Source organism: Branchiostoma belcheri, unplaced genomic scaffold, assembly GCF_001625305.1.
Source record: "Branchiostoma belcheri isolate BF01 breed outbred unplaced genomic scaffold, Haploidv18h27 scaffold35, whole genome shotgun sequence".
NCBI classification, from domain to species: Eukaryota; Metazoa; Chordata; class Leptocardii; order Amphioxiformes; family Branchiostomatidae; genus Branchiostoma; species Branchiostoma belcheri.
Window position 1 is genome coordinate 2,730,574 of NW_017803965.1, and position 22,705 is coordinate 2,753,278.

At 44.7% G+C, this 22,705-nt stretch overlaps 1 protein-coding gene across 8 annotated transcripts in view; it reads right to left on the reverse strand.

The window, feature by feature from the left end:
• The window catches only part of LOC109475829 (collagen alpha-1(I) chain-like), a 48,367-nt gene extending 27,210 nt beyond the window's left edge, over window positions 1-21,157 (reverse strand). For 5 of the 8 annotated variants that reach the window (XM_019776622.1, XM_019776619.1, XM_019776616.1 and 2 more), the window contains exons 1-12: window positions 20,880-21,157; window positions 7,256-7,477; window positions 6,665-6,678; window positions 6,261-6,314; window positions 5,812-5,844; window positions 5,615-5,668; window positions 3,720-3,800; window positions 2,916-2,990; window positions 2,471-2,569; window positions 1,495-1,548; window positions 960-1,067; window positions 589-642 (exon numbers count right to left, since the gene is read on the reverse strand). In XM_019776622.1, the coding sequence (XP_019632181.1) occupies window positions 589-642; window positions 960-1,067; window positions 1,495-1,548; window positions 2,471-2,569; window positions 2,916-2,990; window positions 3,720-3,800; window positions 5,615-5,668; window positions 5,812-5,844; window positions 6,261-6,314; window positions 6,665-6,678; window positions 7,256-7,477; window positions 20,880-20,967 (936 nt within the window). In that variant the 5' untranslated portion in view covers window positions 20,968-21,157. Of the gene's footprint in view, window positions 1-588; window positions 643-959; window positions 1,068-1,494; window positions 1,549-1,618; window positions 1,673-2,470; window positions 2,570-2,915; window positions 2,991-3,034; window positions 3,110-3,719; window positions 3,801-5,614; window positions 5,669-5,811; window positions 5,845-6,260; window positions 6,315-6,664; window positions 6,679-7,255; window positions 7,478-20,879 lie in introns of all 8 variants that reach the window. The other 3 variants (XM_019776618.1, XM_019776617.1, XM_019776620.1) reach the window with 3 other exon arrangements.
• Between the last annotated feature and the right edge of the window lie 1,548 nt (window positions 21,158-22,705).

Genomic DNA, 22,705 nt, shown 5'->3' on the forward strand with positions numbered 1-22,705 from the left:
TAGCTGCGTGATTTCACTACACATAATTAGGTTACGGCGGTGAAATCTCCAGATCTGACAGGCTGATACTGTAAATTAACCTTTAATAACTCTTGGCAACCTGGCATGGGGACCTCGTCATTGATATTGCTGATGTCTGACAACCAAAACGTTAACACGCACAAGGCTGCGAGTCAGTTTACTCTTTCTTGATAGTCTCGGGAAGATTTTAGAAATCAGAAAAGTAAAACACATATCTGTCAACCGCTTTGGTACGATTTTCAGAATCTGATGGGGCCCACTAAACTATAATCAATCTCGCATGATACTTTACATAGTTGGCAGGTCAGCGACATTAATGGCAGCGAAACGGTTATCCATGGCTTGAAATCAGAATTTCTCGCTCATTAAATCGTACCCTGCGGGTCACATCAGAGCACATTCTCGTCTGAACGATAGTCGTGTGGATTCATTCCAGATGCTCAGGTTATTAAACTCACTTTCCCTTTCTTATGCCAGATAACGGCGAACAGGAAGAGCTCAAGCAGGTGGGATAGGCATCACGAAATATATTTTTTCTAGGTGAAAGTACGCCATTGTGCAACATACCTTCTCACCAGGAGCACCACCCTCACCCTTAGCGCCATCCAGACCAGGGAAACCCTGTAAAAAAATGAAAAACAGATATGTAGATATTGTAATAGTACCCTTGGTAAAAAATCATGATCCCTTATGTCTAGCAAGGAATGAGGATGATGAAGGGATGAAGGTTCATTCAAGAGAACCATGTGTATATTATTGATATGCTTGGTTTATTCTTCGTTCACGTCGGCTTAGAAATTATACCTTAGTATAAGTGGTGACAACAACTACTCTCTTGCCGATAGTTGTAATTTCTTTTTGTTTTTCAGCCGTTGTTCCATGAGAGTACAGGAGGTATACTTTGTTTCTTAAGATGAAAACTTTAAATCTGTGCTTACCCTGTGTCCCTTCAGTCCAGGGATACCGGGAGTGCCGGGGAAGCCACGCGGGCCCTGAGGTCCGGGTGGGCCGATGGGACCGGGCTTGCCATCCCTTCCAGAAGAACCCTGTAGACGTCATAACCAACAAACATCAACTCAAGACGTCAGTCAACAACGTCAGTTGCCCGTCCACTTTACCGTCTTAGTTGAATACATCTTTCGAGGAAGTAATATTTTAATAATAGATAAACCCATTGAGACGTATAATAGTAGTATATTCTCCATTACTTGTTAGACGACGTATGGATTCATCAACACTTACGTTACGTGCATTTTAATTAAGAGGTGCAATCGTGCCGTAAATCGTGACAATAGTTTCGGTAGTCGTCAGATTCATGAACAAATATAAAATTACAGTGCAGTGAATGTAAATATAACGTTGACGTGCAGCTTATTGTTGGTGCAGTCATGCCTTATGACGTTCAATAGTTTTGCAGTAAAACAGTCATGCCGTGAATCGTGCTTATATCTAAGTCAGTCAAAAGTAACTCACGTCTTCACCAGACTTGCCAGGGGGTCCCTGAGGACCACGTGGGCCAGTAGGACCCTACACACACATGGGAGTAAAATTGTTACTAGTAGAAAATATATCGGAGGAAGAGAGAAGTTCTACTTACATCTTCGCCAGGCTTGCCAGCGGGACCCGGGGGTCCTCGAGGGCCACCAGGACCCTAAACACATGGTATACACACATACAAGCGTGGAGATGAGCAGGACAGACAATGGAAGGAAAGATGTGTTTTCCACAACTCTGTGTCATCTGGTAGAAAACAGACGGCATTGGCATGTGACTTTTTTTAGGTGGCACCTTTTCGGGTCAAGCGAAACCAGTCTGGGTGGCAGTGAAGTAACCAAGATGTTCATAGTTTCCCCCTCTTCACCAAATATACCAAAATCTAGACCAAATCGCCGTCTGTCTCCTAATACCACAGTGTCATGGGAAACATATTCATGAGTGAGGCTATGAATTTCAGTATGAAATGACTAAAAGTGATAGAAGAATGAATTTGAATTCTACATTTATCATTTTACACATTGCATATTAAAATTCTTTCACGGTTTATGAGGATATGATAACTACAAAGCTCGTGGTAGAAAAACAGTGAAATACAAAAGGAACACTAGCGACCGGAAAGCATTGTATCAGTAATAATAAAGGCAATCAATCTGAAGATAGCCTATCATCTGGATGACATAAAACAGTTTTCCTTAATTACACGAGAATCGGAATTGAGCTCATCTGTCTTGCTAGTTAACATTTTAGTAGACTTCCAGGTACCTTTGACCCTCTGCTTACGTCACGTTTCCAGATGGTCGCGTGTCAAAAGCAGTGGGTCAGGGTTCAACCCGCGGAAGACCGGTGGGTTCTGCCAAGGATTGATTTTGATGATTTTACCTGTTTTTAATCGTGAGATTTGGGATTTATCATACAAATCAGGTCTTTTCCTCGTAAGTGTTGTTGTACTTACAGGGGGGCCAGAGTCACCAGGCTCGCCAGGGGGTCCACCGAATCCGGGGGGTCCGGGCAGTCCAGGGGGTCCGGGAGATCCACGGGGTCCCATGGGGCCCTGAGCAACACAGCAGGGTGTGAGGAAGATTCACATGACAGTGACGAGTATAATACCAGCCAGCAGCACGCAACAGCGTATAAACACAACACACCTTAACTTAACTAACACTTTTAACATATATGATTTTATATATATATATTTCGTATATACTTATATACAAGACGCAGCCCTTTTACATATACTCTTAATTTGTAGGTGTAAAAGATCTATCTACTAGACAAACCTGTCGCTGTACAAGCACGCTGCAAGACTTCCCACAGGAGCTGGTTGCAGAAGACATATCCACGACTCCCAGTCATCGCCAGGGACATACCGAACACCAAGATAACCCATAACCACTAACCATTGGTCCCTGCATCCCAAGAGCAGCGCCGCCAGCCTTCATGTCACTTGCAGTCATTGCGCCTAAAACGTTAACCTGGAACAATAAGGGCTGCAAATTAACATATTATAATTACTAACCATGGGTCCCTGCATTCCGAGAGCAGCTCCGCCGGCCTTCTGGTCAGTACCTTGCATTGCAGCCAGGGCGTTTGCCTGTAAGATACAGAAGTGCCAACTTGAGGCGTAGTTAAACTTAAGACGTCGCGTCCAAGAGTCCACACAAACGTTGATCCGTCGGGACAGCTAGGTGCATATGCGTCGTTAAGGGAGACGCAACAGTTGGCGCCTACCCATGTTACTGGATGTTAATCACACATGCATGATGAGATTGGAGGGGGGGGGGTCTGCAATAAACATTCTCGCGTAGGGAGTTTAAGTCGTCCTCTCCACAGTCATGCGTTCCTGTCGTTACAGAAAATGAAATGGATTATTATTATTAGTAAATGAGACAAACGTGAGATTTAAGGGACATTAAAGGAGGCAGTAAATCGTACAATCGTCGACTCCTAATAAATGAATCGGTGCATAGTCAATCTAAGGGCAGTCAAACATACAGTCACATGCACAGTCATTAAATAAAATATAATGACCTAGAGTCATACACAATTTAATGAACATCTGATACTACAGCATAATCTACTGTCACGTCTGAACATTTTTGCATCACATCGGTTGTAATTTAATTACAGGAAATGTATAAAAGATGGTAAGACTATGAAAAGTTTCATTTTGAAAGAAGGCAAGAGTCGTAGGTGTTTCTTACGCCAGCACCACCGGGTCCGGGAGGTCCAGGGGGTCCAGGTGTTCCAGGTGTACCAGGGTTGCCAGGTGTTCCAGGTGGTCCCTGGGGGAGAGAGGAGGATAGACTTAAGTACGCTCTTCCGCCACGCTAACCACACAAACATACAATTCCTGCGTGTACTTATTTACATTTGTCTAGTTACATCCTCATCTCCATGACTCCATTCAATTCATACACCTGCTTTTCATTTAGGTACACTTTTGGCCTTTCTGAATTTACTTTCTAGTGTACACAACATTTTGAGTTTTACAGAGATTGCGAGGGGCCAATCCAATATGGATCACTTGTCGTGTCACAACACCAGATCTATAAGGATAAACAGTGTGCTAAAATCTAACCTTGTTTACGTATCACCACCCCCTCCCGATACCCCTCGTTTGAGGACACTTGGATTGTATTTCTTTTAATTGCAAACGTAACAACTTCGGATTCTTCTTCACACTGACTCCAAGCCAAAATGGCAGCGCAGGTGACTCTATCAACAAGTGGAACATATTGCGGCCCGACAAACGTGACCTTTGCCCTCTGGTAACAGTACCCGGATGTTGCACTCGACCCCATTTCCATTCAGGGTCAGTTCTACCTCACTATCACCTTTCAACAGTTGATTTGTTTATCCTACCTGGCGGTTGGCTTTATTTTGTGTGCCTTATGCTATAATAGACTCTTTTGTTCAGTCAGACATTACAGGAACTATCAAATATTACAATCAAAGCAATGATAGAAGCGGTCGCAAATGTCTTCTTTTGACAAGTTCAGAGTCAGTGTAAGCTCTGGGGCGTCCAGATGTTTGAACCAGACGACGTCCGTCTGTCAATACGGGTTCTTTTCTAGACGGAGGTTTGTGTGGGGAAGTCCGGCCTAAAGCCACGGCGACAGGCGAGTTCAAAGCCGGGCAGGCGGCCTTTTAACTGTCTCCCACACCTGTGTTTATCACTACAATCTGAGGAATCTCAGCCCTGGCTGGCACTCAACTACCTATGACGGGCTTAGCGTAGCGCCAACAAACGCAGCTTTTGTTGGGGGAAACGGGCAGGGTCAGATCTCAAGAGGGTCTGCGGATTATGGACAATGTGTAGACAAGACTGAGAGAAGGGCACAGGGGTTCGGTAAATTTTAACAGCTATGGTGTTCCAAAACAAGATTAAACGCAATGTCCAGCTCTAAACCCAAAGAAACCATAACTCTTCTTCTCCATTCGTCATTCTTCAAGAAAATCTCGCCATATTCCCCGATGTCCGCGTTACTAATCGTTCATGACTAGGTTTCCTAACGTTTAACTAGGTCAAAGAGATACCCATTCGATGTCGGTGATCGTTTAACGCAAAACAATCCCTCGAAAGGTCCTTTTATTTCACATTTCAAATTACAGTAAGCTGCTACTCGTGCTATTGTGCTGCCCGATATTTCAGGTGATCGTGTGCCGACCCCACCCTCTTGAGTTTAACCTTGGTCTGCTCCGATACAAAGGGGACGACATCGTGTAGAATTTACTATAAACAAATAAAGTCTGGGCCAGGGAGGCAAGACAAAACCCCGGCTGAAAGTCGAACGGACCTGGTGTTGTGCTCCCAAAGACAGCTGGCCGGTTATACGTTTTAACGAAAAATACACTTTGGGTACGTTAGAACGTGATTTAAATACAGGGCTCCAAATACCACAAGCACCTGCATATGCAGGTTAGTGTAAGAACGGCTGTACAGGAATTTCTGATGCCTACTTGCATGTGACAAGCCCCAGACACCAGCCGTGGTCAAAACTGCCTCCAGCGAATCACCCTACCTTTATCATTACCTTTCTACTCATCTCTTTACCTTTTAGAAGGTACGACACATGGAGAGGTGAGTGGTTCTTACCCGGGGTCCGGGTGGTCCTCGGCTACCGGGAAGTCCAGGTGGTCCAGATTCGCCCTAGAAGAAAAGGAAAAGATCTAGTCAAACTAACGTTGATATATCTAAATAAATGACCAGAAAATTGACTTGGCCAATCGAGTTTTACTGCCCTGAAATCGCTCCAGTGCATTTATTTTAAATTGTAAGACGACTGGTCGTACCTGGGGTCCAGCGGGGCCTGCTGGTCCCTGCAACTGTGGGGATACAAGAAACACGACATACCGTAAGTTCAGTTATTTTTTTATCACTCATGATCAGGTTCGAAGTAGAAGGTGGAAATTAGGTTATAATTATGGACGTTTATTGAAATGATTTTGAAGTAGAGTACGTTTCTAACGCATTTCGTTAAAATAAAGCTGCGAGGAAAATCATTGTGGAGAAGAGAGAACTTCATTTCAAACATGGTTGCAAATCGTTATCACGCAGCAAGCAAGTAATTAATAAACAGACCTTTTGAATACTAAAAATGAGAATCACATAGATCTAGACAGGAAAGCATTATCGCATTTTTGTGCACGAGAACAAGTACATTTTTTTGCTTGATTTAAGTGCATGTGAAGTTCAAAGATAAGATGGACGATGATGACATAAAATGATAAATGATACTTACGCCAGCATATCCTTCACCGTCGATCAGTGCATTACCGGGCTCTCCCTTGGGTCCCTACAAGTGGCAGAGTAGTAGTGTTAGCCCAAAACAACGACTTTATCTCGGGTGGACCTTTTTAAGCAAGTATTAATTTGTCAGCTCTTTCTCACAAAAGACTATACTCGTTAAATATATATTTCCTTCGGAGTTTTGTTTTTCGATTATTTTATATTACCCTTACAGACCAGTCTGGAATGATATTCAGACAGTCTGGGATTTGCATATTCATGCTAATATTTTTAGTATGGAACTGCTTCTTTACAGTACTTTGTGTGATATCAATTATGGAATTATGGAATTCGTGTTGATAGCCTAATTTGCAGTTTTAAGTACGTATTCTTGAAAAGAAAACAAAACACACTTACGCCTGGGAATTTCACTGTTTGGAGGAAAAGAAAAGAAAACAGTTATTAGCAATGAACAAACGTATTAAATTTTGTCACAAACAGAAGAGTAAACAGTCAGATAGGTCAAATCCTAGCTATCATACTGGTCAGGTCTTGAAACGTCCGTTTAGGGGGTTAAGAAATCGCTGAATGCGGCGGTTAACGCTTGTTAGTCCGGCAAGTCAGGTCCGTCGCACCCCCTTATCAAGTTCAAAAAATGGCGCAGGCAAGATATTCCTATTTACCCCAGTTCGTAGGGAAAGCTTTACTTTAATTCCGTAATTAATTCGAAGCGCGATCACTGCAAATACTAGTAAATCAATTCTTTAAGCCTTTAAGCATGCGTAAAGATTCGTTTTTTTCTCTCGCGTGCCTTTAGGCATGTTTAAGGCGTACTACGTAAAGATAGAATTTAGGATTTCGTCACATTTTGCGTAATTGGCTTCCTGAAGTAAGCGTCATGCGTGCTACTGCATGCTGAATGAGTATAGCGCCAAGTGTTGTCTGAAATGCAGCAGCGCCAAAGCGGTGTCGGGACGGCCCCCATGCAGACCCTCCTGGTGTACCTACCTATTATGTCACCGTCTGTGCAGACGGGGCAGCACTCATTCAGGGGGGTCTCCCATGATTTACAGTTGGGGTTCATTATCTGTTGGTCGCAGACTATCTGACTGCAGATGATATTTCCTCTATCGCAGACGCATGTTGTGCACCTGTCCGCTTTCCAGATGTCGTTGTTGAAATGCGTGACTTTGTTCTCGTCCTCACATTGTAATTTGAAGGCCGTTATGTCTGCAGAGGAAAGCAAAGCAACAAGGCATAAGCAAGTTAGAGAGAGCTGGCAAAAGCTGAGGAGACGCCCAGGTCATGTCATAAATATCAGATCAAGTCATCACATGTTGTACGGAACACGCAAGCCTGGTGCCCAGTCCTGTACCTTTCCTAATCTTCAAGCAGGTGCGAGGAGTCAATCATGACGTTTTAAATTTACACATCTGTTTTGCAACGATTGGACGAGGCAAATCGTTATTAAATGCAATGCAGTAAGGTAATAGAGAAAGTACTACATGTTGCAAAATCAGGCGAAAAACACTGAAAAAGAGACAAATTCTGGCATCTGCTAGGAGATTCCGAACGGTTTTTGTCATAAGGAAAGTCACTCCCATCAAGACTGGATACCAGGCTAACAGAAGAAGAAAACACGTTTTAAAACCTAAAGCTATAACTGTTAGGTAGTTTCTATGTCTAAAATGATCGCAGTAAGGCCGGGCGAATACCCTTAACGTGTTTCACTTGTGGGGAAAAATAAAATAGATCAGAGAGGGAGACAGGAAGGAAGTTCGCCGGATGAGAGAATCCCACACCAGTATTTAACTATTTTCCCAGTTTAAGCAAGCTTGCAAGGCCAAGCACAGACCCATCTGTTAGCAAGGACGCTGATGACTTTTCCAGACGGATTTTCGAAGAATCAAAAAGTTGTTTTAAGTACCCGAGGGGCGACCTAACGCGAGATTTGCATAGCCGCTTGGGGGTTGATGTGGTTTCCACACCGGTTCAGAGAAGACAGGTCAGGGCCTGCTATAGGTGATGTGAGGTGAAGTACAGAAGTCGTAAGCGCAATCTATGGACATAGTTCTCTCTTACGTCCTCTCGCTGCGGACGCTTAGCCCCTGTCACGCGTTCAGGACCTTCCCACGACTTCCTCCCGACCACTCACCAACCAAGGTCGGCGTCAGCCCCAGTTCACCTCTTTGATTACATCCAAGGGCTGTATGACTTTCACAGCTTTAATCTTTTTTTCAAATTCGACATTCGGCCGACACAAGCGACTCTTTTATTTTAAACTCGACTAGGGAACCTCCCTAACATAGATGACCTTGCTACATTCTCAACACAGCGCGTTCGGCCTTCTTGACAAGCGGGCCTGTTATAGTGCTCAACTCTTATCAAGGAAAAGTATAGCCTTCAGGGACAACTGCGCTCTGCCAAAGGCGCATTGCAAGAACATCTGTACAAATAAACCAACTTCTTTTCGGAGAGTATAATTAGAAGCACAGACACAGATGAGTGGAAATAAAGGCCTTGAATCTGACAAAGTTTACAAATGAGTGTCTCTTGACGGCGCTCAACAAACTTGGAGTTCAAGGGGGGTTCCTGTGAATACAAACACACCGGCAGAAAGGCTGGGCTAGAAAACGCTAACGAAGGCATTTGTGGGTGTGTGGTCTATCACCACAGGATTCCCCCGAGGAGCTACTATATCTAATCATTCATTACACACATTCGGGTATCTCAGGTCTAATGCAGAAATGAAGAGTAAACAATCCTAGTTGTTAACGCATTTGCGCCCCTCTCACGTATTGACACTCATCTACAAATAACCGTACAGGGCGCCAGTTAGCAAACCATCCACAACAAAACTCACGATCCATTTGCAATTTTAATCTAATTCAAAAGCTTCTTTGTAAAGTGTCCTGGTCTTTTTAATCAAAACAAAATGGGTCGACTAGCGTAGTTTGCCTGCTCTCCAAGTAGATATTAAGGTTTATTTATGGCATGGTTCTAGGCGTTTCGAGCTTTCTTCATCTTATTCGCATCTTTTCTTTACGCCAGCCCTTCGGGTGGCAAATGGTAACTGCCTGGAAAATATAATGGATACTGTCTGTCTGATTTAATACTGTCTTTGCAGCCTCCAAATTATATATAGATCTGCTTGGAGATTACATTTAGCCTAGCGATATTCACAAAGAACACATGCTGATATTTGGCATGTTTACCTCAGATTCGTCATGGATCATTTTCTTTTGGGAACAAGAATCACCCCAACCCAGATTGGTCTGTCAATAGCCACACTGTTCCGCCAAGAAAAATATTCCCGATCATTCTGCGGGGTTTCCACGAAACGCATCATATTCCAGCTGAGTCGATTCATGTCTACTAGAGCGGGTCCCGAAGTGTGACGGTTTTCTTTGTTTCTTCTGCCTTTCGGAATGAAAAGATGGAAGAATTCAATGGGATGTCCAATTGTCCGTTCACCGAAAAGTCCACAGTCGACCCAATTTCTTCCTTCTTGTTAACGGAGCCTAGCAACAAGTCTGCGAGCTTGAACACAAAGCTAGTCGGACACCCCAACTGGCTTTTCGCCTGATCAATAAACCGAGTCCGATCCGCAAATATGTGTAACCTGGGTACCGTACCATCCTGGTTAGTTAACGTCCGCTCCCACAGTCGCTACTGACCCTGGCCCTGGAACAGCCTGACAGCCGGGCCAAGACCAACCGATGATAGCTTATTTGGTTCGTAGATCGACCTTAAACGAGAAGAATTCCAGCTATCAACCATGTATCCGTCAATCCAACGACGTACAGACCCTTCCTGAAGGATCTCAGATTAACATTCCCTTCTTAAGTTAAGGTCAAGTTCTAGTTTCACTTCTTTAAGATAAGATAATATCCCTATAAAGTTTGTCGCATTAAAATTCTTGAGAGATTGTATCAGGTCTGGGTGTGATAATCGAGAATTGTTTGACGTCTCAATCATTAAAATAGAATTTGCAGGGCTTTTAGGAGTTTTACGGGGTGAATTACGTTTTCTTAAAGTGTTTTCATTTATCACAAAGACCAACGTTAGTCGTCTTTGTCTAAGACACGGTAAGAATAAGGTGCGTCTTCTAAAAGTCTGTGTGGAACGACAAGAGTCCTTCAGAAGTCACCAATTTTCTTAGGCAACCTTCAACGCCCAACATTAGTTGTCGGCTCCCACATAGTGACATTTCGAAAGAGAAACTGCTACGTGCAAGTCTGAGCGAATAGTTTTTAACAAATTGTACACTCAAGACACCTGCATAGCGAGGCTACGGTTCTATCCCAATGCTCCCGCTCCATCGGATATCTGAGTGACGAGGCTATATGTGTTTACAAGACTTTGTCCTTGAGCTAAGCCTGCCGACCAAGACGGACCGGTTTCCTGAGGGTGCTCTAGAGTTGCAGGGAGGTATGCCGGCTGTCTGGAGCGGTCGGGGCGGCCTCAGTCTTCCACCCATGGCACCGGTCATCACCTTTCGTTTACATTATCAGAATTCCAGGTTCGTGAGATTTAGGCGTTCTCTCGTTCAGCTCTCTTTAATTGTGACAGCAAGTCTGTCTCGATGTCTGGCACACACGACTGCACAGAAAATGAATGATCCGTCTCTTTTTTTTTCACCTCAGAAGGCTACAGTTTTGGCGTACAGAATTATATAGCGTTCTCTCGTTGAACTCTCTTATGGCAGTCTGTCTGTCGCGATGTCTGGCACACAAGACTACCCAGAAAATGAATGCTCCGTCTCTTTTTTCAACAGTGTTGGCGTACAGAATTAGCGCTCTTTCATCCCGCTCTCTTATGACAGAAAGTTTGTCTCGATATCTCGGGCACACACACACACACACAAAACCAACGCTCCGTCTCTCTTTTCATCTTATTAGGCTACAGTGGTGACGTATTAGTATTGCGTGGCTGTGCACAGAGTGACTGAAGAAAAATTCCTTTTCAAAGTAAAAAGACTCAGCTGGGCCGACAACAACCAGGGTAATGGAAGAGTGAAGGTTGCTGCTGACAGGAGGGACTGGTTTTCGTTTTCTTCAAATGTTTCCTTTACGATTTAAAATACCTCTGACCCAGTTACTGTTTTTGAGGTAACGTTGCCCCGAAAGACGTTTTCAGGTCCCTGTTTGAACTAGACTATACAGGAAAATCATTGTTAAACCTGATGGTTATTTATAGATCACTTGTGCAGTAAGATCCATTTCCTACTAAATATTTGGACAGGCACATAAGCGTAAGAATTTAGTGTACAATCTCCTCTTTACTGAAGTATACAAAGTTCTGATAAGTCTTTATTGAACTGCCAACCACGCCCCGACCTATTCCCGAACACCAGCCAACCATGGCCGAACCACTCGTCCACACCAGAAATGTTTTCACATTTTGAAACATTCGGTAGCCGACCTAATCCTAACCATGGTTGGAGTTCGGGGGGGGGGGGTCGATAGCAACAGTCTGGATTCCAACTTATAGTTCCCCCAAACAACAGACCCCTAATCTACAAATGCCGGTGTCTGACAACCCACCGGGTTGACCATATATCCCAACCGCTCAGGTAATTGAAATAATGGCACAGAAGTCCCTGGTTTGTCCTCCCACGCATGCTAATGTATCCCTGCTGCCAAGGTGGACTCTAACGGGCTTTACAGGCGGCTGGAAAGGATAGAAAAATGGCCTAATAGAGAGGAGTCAGTTCGCTAAAAGAGTACAGTGTACCGCTCTGAAACCGTACTCCTTCAGTGGACCAACTCCACTGACATGTTATCTTCATCTGTCTATTTGACCAGTTTCTACTCTTTCAACCCCCTCTGAAGCCTGATAGAGGCTAAAGCCGCGGGGACAGATTCAGATTGATGTTTGTTTTGGTTGGCCCTGGAAACGCAGCTTTGGTGCCCAGACCTTGAGATCCCCATAGGCGAATGCCAGATCAAGTGCCAACTATCAGCTATGGATAGGGTACAGTCTAGAGGTGAAACACCCAACTAGGTTTATCTTTAAATGTGGCAATGACTTCTATTAGGAAAGAGTTAACAATCCAACGGCAACAACGGTGTACGCGCCTTCAATTGTGTCACTATCATTAAGGGAACAATTCATTTCATCCTTTCAAAGGGATTTGTCTACTCTACTACAAAAAGGTTGAGACATGGTCTTTATTTGTGTGCGTCTGATAAAATTCCTTCCCTGCGTCTGTTACATAAGACTAGCCTCTACCAGGCTTGAGGGCAAAATGTCGGAAGCGACTGGAAATAGTAGAAATTGGTCAAATAGTGAAATACACCAATAACATGCCAAGGGAGTTGGTCTGCTGAAGGCGGCAAATACCCCCTTTAGCAGACCAACTCCCTTGTATGTTGGCCAATTTCTACTCTTTACAGCCGCCTGGTAGAGGCTACTACAAGAAACGATGCCTCGTCTTCTCCATAATCAGATTGTCTGTGGCATTTGACAATGATATGACGCAGTGCGTTCAGGTATCATTCATTGGTAAGACTGGGGAAACCATAAGCATGAGTCACCGGGTGAGTATGTCTAGACCTGAAGTTTGTCGGTGATTTGTAGAACTCCTGTACTGCTAATAAACAGAGGGATATATATCCTCGTTTTACCAGTATTAGACGCCTCCAAATCGTAAAGAATGAGCAGAATTTCGGTCGAGGCCCAATCCTCTGGCCCTGCAGTCTACATTTTCGGCGTAGCTTCCTGTTTAGTCGGCTGAGACGGTCGTGCCCTAGGGGTAAACTCGCTAGTTCATGACGTCTTTTGGTCGGGGCCCGGGCCAGGGTGCCAGGGCCATTTACACTAGGCTAGCTCCTCGGCTCCAAGGTCAACCCGTCCCCAAGGAAATTTACCATAGACAACCCTCAGTCCCGGTGCGAGAGATAAATTGGATCCCGAGAGCTTGAGGCTTCCCCTGGCCGACCGGCGTATCGTGTCGCACCGGGGCCGGTCTGGCGTCCAGGCTAACCCCTACAAGTTAAGCCCTATTCTCTGACAGGAAAACATGCCTCTCTAAAACGCTTTACAGCAGGCATAAATATCCGTACCTCCACCTCAGATTACCATGTAAATATAAACACCAGAGTCAATTCTACACTTGGCCTGACTTGATGTTTGTGGCCTCGCCTGTGTAAACAAGCACCAGACGTAAACAAATCCAGCCAGGGATTCCAAACGAAACCTCCTAATTATATCCCATATAATCTTACAACCCACACTGCTGATACTAATTGCCTTCTATTCTATTAGCAAAGGGTTCCGGAAGTGTTGGCATGCGCTGTCATCGGTGCATGGCTGCAAAAGTCACGCATGTACATACATTCTATTTTTCTCAGTCAGTCTGAGTATACATTACTGCTGAAACACATCAATTGAAAATGTCAATTTTGTTATGCAAACGTCACGCAACTATAGCCAACTTTGAAGGTATCCACTGGGCGGCAAGACATTCCTAAGCACATTTTCGTCATCAATTCAGTGTTTGAAATAGCTCAAAAACAAGTTACGTGAGGCGTCTTTTCATTTTTTGGGTACCACCAAAAGCAGCTTTAACTACGATACAAAATAAGCAACCGTTTTCCATCAGCAACATCACATGCATTTTTGCCTCACAGATATCAGTATGCTATGGGATAGGATTGATTTAACTTACTACATTAAACTAATGACTAGAAAATGGACTTTGAAAATCCAGTTTTGCCACAGCCACCATGAATTTTCTGAAATTACATGGTTTGCGTCAAATATGACGACAGAAACACAAAGATATTTCGTTTCACAGTGTAGCGTATATGGTTTCTCGCAGTACGCCACGTGTGATCAGATCTTTCAGGGTCGTCTAAGTGGTACGTTGTTGTGAACAAAGGACGACATTGTTCCGGATAATCACTAGTCGTTATTTCGGTGTCCCTTTTGACACATTAACCAACACCTGCTAAAGCCTACACAAAGGTGGGGAAATCGGTTTAATGGAGCGGATAACGGAGTACTTCACACCTGACAAGTGGTACACATAAACTCCAACTAGCCTGGGTTCCAGACCCATAGCACACTGGACACAAATATCTCAGTGAGCCTGGCACACTGAGATATTTTGTGTCCAGTGTGCTTTGGGTCTGGCATCCAGGCTAACTCCAACAGTCTAACTATCAGAATGCATAAACACGTCAAGTGCTGTGCCACAGATAAGACAGAGTGTTGAGAAGACCATGAGATAAGCAAGGCCACAGATTGTGTTGCCATGAGGGAGGGTCTGTCCTAATCTCCAAGCAGATCCTTTGGTGGCTGCAATGACAGTATCAAATTGAATGATCAGGCAGTATCAATTACCATTTGCCACCCGAAGGGCTGGCGTATTAAAAAAAGGATACCAGTAAAAAAAAAGCCCGTTGAAAACGCTTTAAAATACGCCAAAATAAGCCGAAGCCTACCCTCAGCTTGGAGAGGTCTATCCCATTAAAAAGTTTGTAATTCATCAATCAATTTAAAAAAGGATCTGGCTACTCTAAGATTTCTACGTAACTTCTTAGTCGTTTCGTACATGCGAGTGCCTATTCTGAACAACAAAATACACAATATAATGTGCAAAGTTCCATGATAAAGACTATCGTTTTTTCACGCCACTTTGGGCATTACAGTACCATGCAGAGACAGGCCTTTGGATGCATTGAACTAACTAGTCACACATCCATTCCTTTTCATCAGATTTCACGGTTCCACCGTGGATCGTACAAAGAGAGCCGTGTATCACTGTGTGCGTGTGTCAAAGAAATTGCAAAGCGCCCATGGACTCTCAACCCCAGCACAATACAAGCCCTGTCTTCTAAACGCCGAAAGGAGACGAAACCAGGCGAGTGGAATTCGCCCTGTCAGCTAAACACAGGCCACTATAAATAAACAGTTTCTCCGGGAACAATTGCTCCTCCGAACCTTCTTCCATTTATCTCTGGTGTCGGGATGCGACGAGTACAGATCTTCCGATAAACAGACCCTTTGTGTCGCTGACAACTTGAAATGGCGCTGGGACGGCTCAGCCCAGGGGCCTGAACCTCCTGGGTTCAACTCGGGCTTCATGAACAATAGAGAACGTTTTTCTGCTATGGCGTTTTGCGGTCGTGGGGCCCCCGCGGTCCGGTAAACTTTGGTGCGATCGCCGTGGGAGCCCCTTTAAACTACCTAGACTCGCCTCTACCAGGCAATGGATATTTGATCAAAAGACAATGGATATTTGATAGAAAGAAAGGTCACAATTTTCTCCGCCAACCTCTGCTTGAAGAGTAGGAAAGAATAGAAATTGGGCAAATAGATAGATAAAATGCCAGGAGAGTTTGTCCACAGAAGCAGTGCATTTACCACACCCGAAGCCTGGTAGAGTCTACCTCTTTTTATCAAGCAGTGCTTAGTACATCGTCCTCCTATTGTGCCTAGAGTTTGAGACTTGCAAGAAGCCGAAGGACAACACTGCACCTTGAGTCACAGACCTCGGCCTATGTGGACGCCCTCGGGCCCCCAGAACCCATAGGAAAACAATTTCATCCCGAAGCTTTGCGGTTCGACTGGTCAAGTTTGTTTTCAGTATAACGCGTACGACTAATCTTAAACAGTCAGTCAGATAAAATATAGCTGTCTAACGTCCAGTGGCCTCTCTCTTTGTCCTTCAAACTAATAAGTTTTGAGTTTCAGGGCAAAGTAGTAACACTATTCACCTACCACAGTATCGGTCTCAAATTCTCAACGATCATTACGATAACCCCGCATGCCTGGAGGGTGCCTGGATGACCTAAACGACCACAGATCGCAATCGTACTTATCGGCCAATTCAGCTGTCAATCTTATAATGTTCAAATGCTGTCCAGACGTTGTTTTGTATCGTTTCAAGAAACAAGCGCAGGTCGTCAGACAGGGAACATACCTGAGTCATGATCGGAGAAATTAGAAACAGAGATCGAGGGGCGGAGCAGTGGATTAAAGAAAATTTAGAGAAGATAGATGGAGAGATGGGTGTGGGGAGATTATAAAATGTAGGACAGATGGGCGGAGAAAGTGGTGATAAAGAAAGAATGCGGTCATCTTTCACTTTTAGTTTAAGGACCCTTTGGCTTAAAACATAACAGATTATCTCGGCAGTTGGCAGCTTTAAAAGATTATCAAAGGGTGTCAAATGACGGAGTAATCTCGGGTTTAAGTTGAAAGCCACACGGTTGATACAGACTAGCACGACTTGACTGGACACACTTGACACAGCGGGGGTCTAAGAAAGAAATGTGGAGCTGGCATCTCTCCCGACCACATCATGTAAAGCGTTGTCTGGAGTGGACGTGACGTACTGCCCTGGGAAGGAGAGCTATGCGCAGGGGCATCACGTTAGGAACGAGTCGCGAGATTCTCGCCCAGCTGGACGTGAACTTCCGAGACCTCGGGGCGGAAGGGCACAGGGTGACGGACACGTCTGCTGTTGACTTAGCGGTGACTTACGCCTTCCTGACAGCCTGGCATACAGGCGCCTGTTTCCTATCACTCCCTAGTCGTGATCAGAGCGCACAACTCGAGCCAAGAAACACCACAAAGAGAACTCTCTTACAAAAGTAACTTTACACCAAGTGATAATAAAATGTCGGATCAACTTGTACTTCTTCTACGCTTGGTTAATTATCGTGAGGTTAGACTTCTTCTTTGAAGACAGTGGATAATGGATAGAGCTGGTTCTGGACAATGAGTGGGTTTTGGGATCGTAGTAGAAACTTAGTCTTTTGGTGATCTTCTGAATGGTAAAAAGATGGAGAAATTGTGACAACTGCAAAAGAGATAGATAATACTCGGATAGAACGATAGGCAAGTCATACGTATGTTGGTTGTTACAGTTTCATGTTTCTCAGCTTTTAAAACTTCGTATGAGAGTTACTGGTTCTGTTTGAGATTTATTAATATCACCATGGCATAAAGTGTGGTTAAAAAAAAGAAGACTGGAGGGAATGAAACCCGTCATGAGGCCGACCCGAGATCAGTTTCAGATGTGTTACCCAGACCAACTGAGACCAGGGAGAAAAAAGGCCACTGATTGATTTGCACGGAGGTTACCAGTGTTGCCAGCCAGACAAAGATCTATTTTGTCTAACTGATTCACCTAAAGGAACTCCAAGCCGCAAGCACAGCTTGTGGCTATGACACCGGATAGATTTCAGATGTTGGTTTGGACGCGGTGCCAAGATGTGACCGCGCCTCGGCCCGTCCGTCGCGTCTCGGTAACACAAGGAGGAAGAGTGACTAACGGACCGGGCAGACACGGAATGTCCAGGGCTTCTATCAGTCCCACATGTTTGTGTGCAGTTTAGAAGTGGGGAACTAGGACAACAGAGAGAGACAAACGGGTCAGAAATGGAGATAGCCTGGATACCAGACAGTTTCAGCTCCAAGGCCAAGATGGCCTGGTTGCCAGACGCATTTTAGGTTAGAAAGACAATGTCGACTAAGCTGACGAAAATGCCTTTTACCAAGGTTAACCTCCTCACCGTTACTGAGAAAGACATCATTACCAAACAAGTTTTACATCAGGGTGAAATCTGACTAAATCAAGGTAAGCAAATAGATCGTCCTCTGGACTCGGTTGCGATTGCTCCCAAATATTTACCAAAGCGCTAACGCAGTGATGGGATAATACATTCCATCACACTGAGAACTAGAATGCCAGAAGACTTTAGTCTTCAAGTAAAACATGTTTCAAAGAACATCATAAGACAAAACAAGATGATGAAAGAGTTTCAAGTATTGTTTGTATGGATATTTCTGATTTTAAGACAATGGGACCGCCTTCGAAAGAACAGTGAAAGGGACTGGGATTTTCGAAGACGTTTGAAGGTGAAGCCTATCGCTCGAGGCGCGTTGGGGGGAAGACAGTCCAGGTATTCCTGTCTCATCTGGTGTCTAGACATCACACAAGACACGGTACCGGTGTCGTAGGGTCATCGACATGTCACACAGCCAGCGATAGATACAGACAGACAACCACAAGGCTCTACTGGGGTAGTTTGACATCCTCAACCAAAACTTGTGACAACCAAGAGCGGATTGCTTACCACAGCCAAAAGGGGGCGGGGACAGATAGAGATTGACCAATCACAAGCGCCGTTTTACGAGATGTGGGCGTAGCGTTACAACTACCAGGTCTAGGCCTAGTGGTTTGGCTAATTAGGTAATTTGGATATTCACGAGGACATCCCCTGGTAGAATAAACATTATAAAAAATGAAAGAGGGATAAACCATTCCATCTAAAGGGAGGAGGGGAAGTTTAAATTGCAATGTCAAAACCAACATAGTCTAATACTCGACAGAATCTAACAGAATACCATAATTAAGTTCCTACAGAAGTAAGAAAAAGAAATGCTTATTCACCCACTAACAAATGAGATCGCCCATTCCACTGCGGACTAATTGGGTGAAACCAATGTTCAGGGGTGTGATAATTATTAATAGGCTTAGAATCACTTGACCATCATACTTTTGCTGGGGTCACACGATTAATTTGAACAGAGCTTTAAAGGAGGGGGGGTCTCCCGGCGACTTTGAGACAACAGTAGATGATGCAATCTTCTTGTTACGAGCAAATTAAGATTAGCAATCATCAATATACAATCGTACGTATAGGTTACTCAAGCTTTGAGTTATCACAAATTATATCAACGTTTAGTGACAATATCAACGACGAAGTCTTTTCGTAACTTTGCAGACAAAAAAAGTCATCAGTTTTCGAACAGGGCCAGTTCCTAAGAGCCCGGCCTGTCTTCATGCCAAAGTACATTTGTCTGAATTAGGGGCACATTCTACCTAATCTGGAGCACAGCATGTGGCCGGGCCAATATTTAGGAAAGAGCTAGGGTTTCAGCAAGTCTGGGCGGCGGTGTCGGTCTGATACCCCGCCGAGAGAACACCCCACGACACCGTACCGAGTTACAAGGAGCCAAGAAAAAAAGCTAAGCTACGCCAGGCCACAAGGCCACAACTTCTGTCGCGCAGGAAAGGTCTTCAGGATGAAAAGGAATTTGGGATCTTTCTACACATGTTGCCGGGGTCTTTCCTCCCGTCTGGATCGAATCAGTCCCATGTGGTTACCATATTCCTAGGTCGTAGGCCTTTCAAGGGTCACTTATGAGACCTACACAAGAATTTGAGGAATTAACCAAGATGAAATGCCAGGTTACCATATGGCGAGCGGGTTTCCGTGCTGGGAAGGGGCCAAGAAAAATCAAAGTTAGAGAGCCAGGGGGATCCACTGATGCCAAGCACTCATTAAACACCGAAAAGAACCTCATTTTTCTTAGCGAATCCTTTCTAAACCGCACAACTAAGACTGTTCACTACTATCACTCCGCGAGGATTGTTTACCGATTTGCTTTCAACAACTTTCACCGCGTCTTAAGACCCTCTCATCCTTATCTGTGAGATATTTTCCGTCTTATCACCGTTTATGTAGGTTACAGGAGCTTACGCCGTTCACCACGCGAACTAGGGTTTCTTCTAAGTCGTGGGAAAAGCGAGAGAGAAGGTAAAGAATCTGAATCAGCATGTGGGACACCAAGAAAAACACGCAACCAACAGTGAGGAAGAAAATGTCTAACAGCTGTGACTAGAAGACGGTGCACTATGGAGAGGACTAAAGCTAAAAATGACACAAAGACAGGTAGACTTTATCCTAAACAAGACGTTACTAAAGCAATGCTGTCTGTAGCTAAAAATGACAAATGCCAACCGGAAACTTTACTATTAAGGGTCTACGAGAGTTCGACTTTCAGGACTCTAGAACTAGAGTGAGGCGGCACTAGCTAAGAAGCGAGAGCGCACAGAACCTAAGCTTCAAACGATTCACAATCCTGACTTTACACAGCTAGTCTAGAAATGAGGAATTTTCAAACAAACTGGGATAAAGCGGGGCTGGTAGGAAATTCTCCCTGCCGCCCCCGCAGTCAGGGTAGACGGCCGGGGGAAGTGGCTAGGACAACGGGGCACTTCAGCCACATCGAGCCGCTGAGCTACGGGGATTACTCGCGGCAGAAAGCACCGTACAAAACAAATTATTCCACGGCTAAAATCAGGGTACGAAGTTCAACCACTCGATTACTCTTTCATACCGTTTTGGTACGTAAGAAATAAGACACAATCGTGGTAGAGTTTTTTTTCCATCTGTGAAACTTGCCAAGGTAAATTTGAGCAAAAAGCGTGGACGGAAGCCAGACGGGGGATCCCTTTTTGTTTTCTGACACTCTCGTTCCAAAAAAGCCGGAAAGTTTCTTTCATTTTGGCACGGGCCTAGTCCGAGAGAACTTTGCGGTTTGAAGGCGCGCGGGACGTACGGAGTTTGTTGGCTGCTAGCGGGTCTAGGGCTAACGGTGGGGACCGGACGGTGCTGTCTTGGAATGGGAGCAAGAGAGATCGGCTTACGGTACAAGGAAACTATCAGCCCGCCCACATCACCCGAGAGTATGCGCCCGGCCTTACTAACGGGACTAAATCTGACACCAACATCAACACAGCTATCTGGACCAGTCGTTAGCACATTCTTACAACGGCTTGCCTGGACGGTTTTAAAGTAACGTTACGAGAAACAAGAAGGGTACTCACCATCTCCGTCGTAACCGTCGAACTGGGCGTGCGTTCTCAGCACTAGTAATAATACCGGCAAAAAATATCTACAACCAAAGCTATACATGACTGCGGCCTTGCAAGCGCACAGACGTGTAAAATCTAGGTGGTCGTATTATCTGCTGCGTATCCGCATATGTGGGGACCCCGAAAGAAGTTAGGAGCACACGATCCGGTCTGAGCGCTTCCCAGCGCCTGACTGAAGCTCCGTCTGCACCGGGCTGCTTTTTGAGGGGGTACGATTGTCTGTCCCACGTCAGGAATGTAGCCGGGAAGCTGATACTGTTTGGCCACTGCCCCCTGATTGATCACTGCTGTGTGTTTCTTTATTAAGGCCCTCCAATCGCACACATGGAAGCGGCGTGCACTTCCAGACTGCGGGGAGCGTTCCAACATATTGTTGTTTCTTCTCAACAAAGTTAGTTTTCGGTATACCCCTGTCAAGTTAAATCAGGCAAACCTGAGGCATTTGTACGCTGTTAAGTATATATTATACTTACACATATTGTCTGTTACAATAAACGTCTTACGCTGTCCGATGATTTGGGCATGGAAACTAACGCCAATCATCATTAGGAACGCAATCAAACGGTTTGGTTAAACATGAAGTTATGACGCGATCCCGAAGGTTCCAAACGCCTTTCCAGACACCGCGGAAGGAAAGCTTCGCACACCTTCAAGACATTATGGATGCAAATGAGGTGGGCTGGGACAGAGGACAGATCAAGTTTCCTCCTCAGACATTGGTCTGCTCCTTGCGAAGGGTCTTGCAAACTACTTGCGCAACAGCCAAGTTCAAGAAAAAAAGCCCCCCCCCCTCCAACACGGGTCATGGTTGTTAGCGCTTCGTCACGTTTAGAAGACGGCACAGGAGCGAGGTTTGCTCAAGCGTTTGCACCGAGGAAATATTTATTCCTGTCCCCATCTGTACAAACAAGTCAGTCTGGTGCGAAACCACAGAACTATTGTAGTATGTGTCGGACCAGAATTTCAGGGTTTCGTCAACGCAACTGTAGGTAGCCTGGATATATACCAGCCTTTTATAAAGCGTTCGTACGCTCCTTTACTGACAGGGAAGCGACTAATGGAGCGTACGACAGCTGAAATGGCTGGCACCGAGGCTATCGATCTGGCTAGTGGGGGTACGGTAGCCTCTACCAGGCTTCAGAAGTTGCTGGAAACAGTAGAATTAGTCAAAATAGGCAGATAACATACCAGGGTTTTCTTCCACTGAAGGAGTACAGTTTGCCGCACACAGGGCATGTTTTCCGTCTATCTAGTTGATTTCTACTCTTCCCAGCCGCTTACCCAGCCTGGTAGAGGCTAGTGGTTTTGTCTTTTATTATGATGACAGCCTAATTTCTCACGGGTTGTGTGCTATATACGGTCGTTTCCCTGTGTAAATGGTCACTACAAGTCTGCTCAAGAGTCCTTTCAGGGTTGAAAAAACAGCTGAAATTGGCCAAATCGGGTGAATGACTACACTGGCGCCAGAAAAAAGTCCAATCGTCCAACTGCAACTATTTTTAGCCCCCAAAACAGTCTGTGTCAGTGTACCGTGGTTTCAACAAGCTCAGCTAAAATAGAAGAATACTAGTGCGTTTATTATATCACAATTGTTTACAAACATTTCTTGGCGTCTTCCACAAACACAATCTAAACTTGTTTATGCAATAAACATTTCTGATAAACAACGGTGCATCTCTCCCTTTGTGCTTTGTTTAACACGGGTAAACGTATTTTTTCACAGATCTTGCAGACTAACTTTGTAAGTGTTATTTGGAGACCCCTATGTAAACCACTGA